The sequence below is a fragment of the Rhagoletis zephyria genome, unplaced genomic scaffold, assembly GCF_001687245.7.
Source record: "Rhagoletis zephyria isolate East Lansing unplaced genomic scaffold, Rhagoletis_zephyria_1.1 Rzeph_scaffold_04295, whole genome shotgun sequence".
Lineage (NCBI taxonomy): Eukaryota > Metazoa > Arthropoda > Insecta > Diptera > Tephritidae > Rhagoletis > Rhagoletis zephyria.
In genome coordinates this window covers 1-5,959 of record NW_016161378.1, presented here as the reverse complement: position 1 = coordinate 5,959, position 5,959 = coordinate 1, and the positions used below count along the sequence as shown (strand labels likewise).

The following is a 5,959-nucleotide window of genomic DNA, read 5'->3' as shown; positions in this document are numbered from 1 at the left end:
AGGAAACTGGTTACCTATCTTAATATGCGCAAATTTAAACAAAAAATTTGTTAGAGTGTATGGTACGTACATTTATATTGGTGCCATTAGTTCTTCAAGATGTCCGCTTGAAATATATGTAGTTGGATATGTATCCTCGAGCTTAGTGCCCTTGCCAATCGTTATAATTTGTTCTCTGCAAGTGCACCTTTCAGTTTGTCTGTGAGTTTAATGACGCGATCATCAAGGATTGGTTTTGAAACTGCTAAGTTCACCTTAAGGTCTCAACCCCTTATGCTCGCTAAGTAGCGAAGTCGCATATCGCTCCTGCGAGCCTCATTTTCAATTAGTATGACTAGAGGTAGTATAGCTGAGTGCTTTCGTTGGCCAGGTGGGCATAGCTCTCGTCAGTTCAAATTGGGAAGAACTCCTCTGCGTCGTTTGAGACCACACGAGGCTTTGGCAAGGCTTTTCACTTTCGTGCGTTCGCGTTTTGGAACCCTCTTCACTGTTTACAGGTCTAACTTTGAAGTAGTGTAGGACGTTGTCTACCTAGAATACAGTTTAGAGACCACNGTATGTATTCTCGAGCTTAGTGCCCTTGCCAATCGTTATAATTTGTTCTCTGCAAGTGCACCTTTCAGTTTGCCTGTGAGTTTAATGACGCGATCATCAAGGATTGGTTTTGAAACTGCTAAGTTCACTTTAAGGTCTCAACCCCTTATGCTCGCTAAGTAGCCAAGTCGCATATCGCTCCTGCGAGCCTCATTTTCAATAAGTATGACTAGAGGTAGTATAGCTGAGTGCTTTCGTTGGCCAGTTGGGCATAGCTCTCGTCAGTTCAAATTGGGAAGAACTCCTCTGCGTCGTTTGAGACCAAACGAGGCTTTGGCAAGGCTTTTCACTTTCGTGCGTTCGCGTTTTGGAAGCCTCTTCACTGTTTACAGGTCTAAATTTGAAGTAGTGTAGGACGTTGTCTACCTAGAATACAGTTTAGAGACCACCAATAATGTCAGCCTGGAAATAAAGCGAAGAATAAATCTTGCTAACAGGTGCAAGAGGTTAAATTTTTTGGATATTCTTCAGTTCCGGGGTATGGCACCACGAAAATTCCAAAAAGTTAATTCTCCTATGCGTTTTTGGACAACCCTAATGTGCATATAAAACCAAAGCAGTAATCGATTCCCCAACAGTTAGCGAGTAGCGGACGAATGAACTCAATGAGGTACACCCAAACTCGCTATCTTTCATCTTTGCTAGCTAACTTTGTTGTTGCTTTCACATGCAAAATTTTTCNAAAAGCAGTCATCGATTCCCCAACAGTTAGCGAGTAGCGGACGAATGAACTCAATGAGGTACACCCAAACTCGCTATCTTTCATCTTTCCTAGCTAACTTTGTTGTTGCTTTCACATGCAAAATTTTTCGTTAAGCGACCGGAACTGAAACATAGCAAGCAGCGTATTGGCGAATCGACGACGGCTAAAAATATTTGGCAGCCGCAAACTTTAAGAAATTTTTATTCGCCAATATGTGAATGCTCTATATGTGTATGTGTGCGTACGAGTTTGTGTGCGATTGTTTTCAGCCATAGTTAGTCCACAGTCCACAACATTTCAACAATAAAAATTTTAGGTACATTCCTACATACATACATACATACAAAAAAAAATCCTAAAGAGAGCAATAAAAATTTATAAAAAGCTAATAAATGCTAAAAGTGCTATTTAAAAAAACAAACTAACTGATTTACAAGACAAAAAAAAAAAAAACAATAATACACTCAAATAGGAATAAAGTGAAAACNCCTAAAGAGAGCAATAAAAATTTATAAAAAGCTAATAAATGCTAAAAGTGCTATTTAAAATAACAAACTAACTGATTTACAAGACAAAAAAAAAACAATAATACACTCAAATAGGAATAAAGTGAAAACCACAGAAAATCGTCCGCAATGGAGGGCCGTCTCATCGAGTACCGCCCTATTGGTGGCGGCCTCGACTACCACCACAATTCGCCACTAATCGGCGAAATACCGCCAGCTGGTGGCGACTACTCGCATGCCGTCCATCGTTCCATCGATCAATTGCGCAACAGTTTAAATGAGCGCGTCGCACTCGGACCGTTGAGTGTTTTTTCGAATTCCTCCGCCGATCTGCGCTCGTCGGTTTTGTCCTACAGTCAGCAGCAGCAGCAGCAGCAGCAGCAACAAGCCACGCAACCGCAACATGGCCCACCACATGCCAGCCATCAACAACAACAGCAACAGCAACAACAACAGCAACAACAACAACAGCTGACCACACAGTATGGACAACTTGCGGCGGCTAATGGTGCGAGCAATGCCAGCGCTGGCGATTTACATGCCCAGCAGCAGCAGCAACAACAACAGCAGAAAGTTAGCACCACCACAGGTGTAGCACCATCGAACGCTATAGCGGTTGCCAACAACAATAACAATCCTGCAATTCCGGTTAAAGTGGCAATCGACTCGAATGCCGTTGTCAGTTCGNGCAGCAGCAACAAGCCACGCAACCGCAACATGGCCCACCACATGCCAGCCATCAACAACAACAGCAACAGCAACAACAACAACAGCTGACCACACAGTATGGACAACTTGCGGCGGCTAATGGTGCGAGCAATGCCAGCGCTGGCGATTTACATGCCCAGCAGCAGCAGCAACAACAACAGCAGAAAGTTAGCACCACCACAGGTGTAGCACCATCGAACGCTATAGCGGTTGCCAACAACAATAACAATCCTGCAATTCCGGTTAAAGTGGCAATCGACTCGAATGCCGTTGTCAGTTCGACGGTGCCGAATGGCGCCACTACGAGCAACGGCGCTGGTGCAAATACCACAGTTCCTAGTGGCCCTGGCGGCGGTGGTGGTGGTGGACGTGGTCGTAAAGCGCGTATCTATCCAAATCCGAATCAGCACATCATCGTGACCAGCAACAGTGTGGATCATCATCACGCCGCTGCCGGACGTCATCATCACATCGGCACTGTTAGTGATGTTGGTGGCGGCGGCGGTGGCGGCAGTGTTGGCTCAACAACCAGTTCTCCACGGCATATGGACATTAAGGATACGAAGGTAGTTGTAGTTTCAGAAATGTTCTATTTTTATTGATTAGTGGATTAATTTCCTAAATGTTGAGGGGATCTTTTCAACAAAAATATATATTTATGGTTTTATTATAATACTAAGGACCGTTATGTCGAGCTGGGTTTAAAATTTACCTGTCATTTAAATACAAAATTTTTTCTGAACAAAGTTGTTTAAAGGCGGATAAAATTTAAAAGCTAAGAAAACAGCAATGTTTACTAACACCAATCGCCTAAATGCATGCAATGTACTGCTGCATGTGCCAAAGTTTACTTCATTAAATTTATGAAATGTTTAAGTTATAATTTGATGGTACTTCAAAGTATGTTCGGCCTATCCTAATGCATCCTCCGGGCAATGCTTCCGGAACTTTTTGTGGACTCTGCATGTCTTACCACCATGCAGAGGTGGTAATAGATGATTAGCATTGGCCACAGTGCCTATCCACTACTTTTTTGATCCAATAAATATTTTTTTTTATGAATATACTCTATCTCTCACTAAGTTATTTAAGCACTAAACTGGTACACAAACAAAGCAATGTTGGTTCATAGATATTTAAGACTTTTAAAATCTAGAAATACTACCGTATATCACTATCGGGTTATCATATAGGATCGTAAAATATTTATCAAATCAAAAAGTTTTGAAGACCAAAAATGGCTTGTTAACTAAAAAATTATTTATTAGCAAGCGCTAATGTTGATCGCCAAAAATATCCAAAAGAATAGCAGGTGCGCCTAACAACATGCAACATCTGGCTATATGCCCCTTGTACTGCCCGATTTGGATGATTACACATTACATATGCATTACATTTCTATGTTGCATACTTTTAGATCCAAAGTGTTTCGATTAGAGAATTTTGGCGACACATATTTAGCGAGGTGATTGTCAGAACCCTCCTCGTGGTTCGGTCAGCCATTAGGCACAGAAACTCTGGTCTCTCGAAAGATTCGTTATCTTGCCGGAAGAAATGGATCGGAGTCTTCCGAGGCTGGCCTGAAAAGGATCCTTNGCTAGATTAAGGTTTAAGCACCTCTGAGTCCATTTCATCAGCACTCAACATCAACAGGGGCGCTCCGGAGAGGACACTAGCTGCCTGCGGAACTTTGTTGTGAGCACCCAGCGCTTCTCTTAGTTTAACACAGTTACGGTTCCAAGAATTTGTGTAGAATTTGGTAACACAATGGACAGTTGAAAGCCTAAGTAAGTCCCCTTGTGAGTCTGCCACAATAACCTAGCTAACCCTCCCCACATATAGGTCAAGAGTAATAGCGCTGTGATACGATCTTATTTTAAACTAATCTTTTTCGATGTCATGAGCTTTGACGAGGGTCATATTTCCACCTGTGAGATCTCTGCAAGGATTCCATTAATTGGTTTGCCAAGCGTGCGTAATCTCCTTGTATGTATGGTCTTGCAACTATTCAGAGGAGGGTAAATGTATGTCAAGAGTACTGAATGTACACTTGGTAATGAGTGTAATTCGCCTAGGGCCACACTTGTACTTATATTGGGAACCCTATTGAGAATGATTGGGTTTAGGTAAAAAGTTATGTTAAAACTAATATGGGCGTTCCAGCTACGGACGGACTGGTAGTGGTAGGGAGGCGACGGCAGTACATGAAACAAATAATACAGTAAGTGAAATAAACTATGTCTACTGCAGATCTGAACTTTGGCCCCTGTGCGACACGCCATAACCGACTTCAAACGGGGCCAAAATTTATATGTGATATCTTCGACTAACTATGGTAGCATCGATGTAGAGATTGAGGCTTAGGAAATTTTACAAATTTGCTTCCACATTAAGGACCACCCTAATGTCCATACTTACATATCTAAATAAAACCGCGCCATGTTTATGACTGGTTTATTGAATTAGTGGAAGGGGGAAATGATTTTTTGGTTTTCTGAAATACATTTGGCTCGGTGTTGTTTATATTATAAACTTTGTATTATCCCCACAAACTTTACATAAAAAGATACATATAACTAGTCGTTAATCTTTCATTTCCTATGCATTTTCAGATTTTCAGCTCGAAAGCGGACCTACAGCTGCACACGCAAATTCATATGCGCGAAGCTAAGCCGTACAAGTGTACGCAGTGCTCCAAAGCGTTTGCCAACTCATCCTACCTGTCGCAGCACACCCGCATCCACCTGGGCATCAAGCCGTATCGCTGTGAGATCTGCCAACGCAAATTCACCCAACTGTCACATCTGCAACAACACATTCGCACCCACACCGGCGACAAGCCGTACAAGTGTCGACATCCCGGCTGCCAGAAAGCCTTCTCGCAACTCTCCAATCTGCAATCGCATTCGCGCTGCCACCAAACGGACAAGCCATTCAAATGCAACTCCTGCTACAAATGTTTCTCGGACGAGCCATCGCTGCTCGATCACATTCCCAAGCACAAGGAGTCCAAGCACCTGAAGACGCACATCTGTCAGTATTGCGGCAAATCCTACACACAGGAGACATATCTCACCAAGCATATGCAGAAGCATGCGGAACGCACCGATAAGCGGCCGCCAATAACGGCCATGAATGCGAGTGTTGCTGCGGGCGGCGCGAGTACGGTTGCGGGTATAGGCGGCAACGCCAACAGCTTAGCCAACAACAGTGCGACAGGTGGCAATGCCAATGTCGGTAATTTAGCAAGCGGTGTTGCTGGCGTGGGTGGAGTAAGCACGAGTGCGAGTAGCTTGTCGAATGCGAATGCACATAATCGCCAGAGTCTGGGTTTGCCGCCGGTATCCATAGCGCCTAGCGAACATTCCTACTGGCCCAAAGTTAGTCCGGACTCCGCGGCCAATATGACGGATGTAATGCATCAACAGCAGCAGCAACAACAACAACA

At 43.5% G+C, this 5,959-nt stretch overlaps 1 protein-coding gene across 1 annotated transcript in view; it reads left to right on the top strand.

The window, feature by feature from the left end:
- LOC108370524 (zinc finger protein rotund-like) overlaps nucleotides 1-5,956 on the top strand; it is a gene marked incomplete at its 3' end in the record, with an annotated part of 49,853 nt that extends 43,897 nt beyond the window's left edge. Inside the window, exon 6 of the mRNA XM_017625855.1 lies at nucleotides 5,124-5,956. Within this exon, the coding sequence (XP_017481344.1) occupies nucleotides 5,124-5,956 (833 nt within the window). The remainder of the gene's footprint in view (nucleotides 1-5,123) is intronic.
- Between the last annotated feature and the right edge of the window lie 3 nt (nucleotides 5,957-5,959).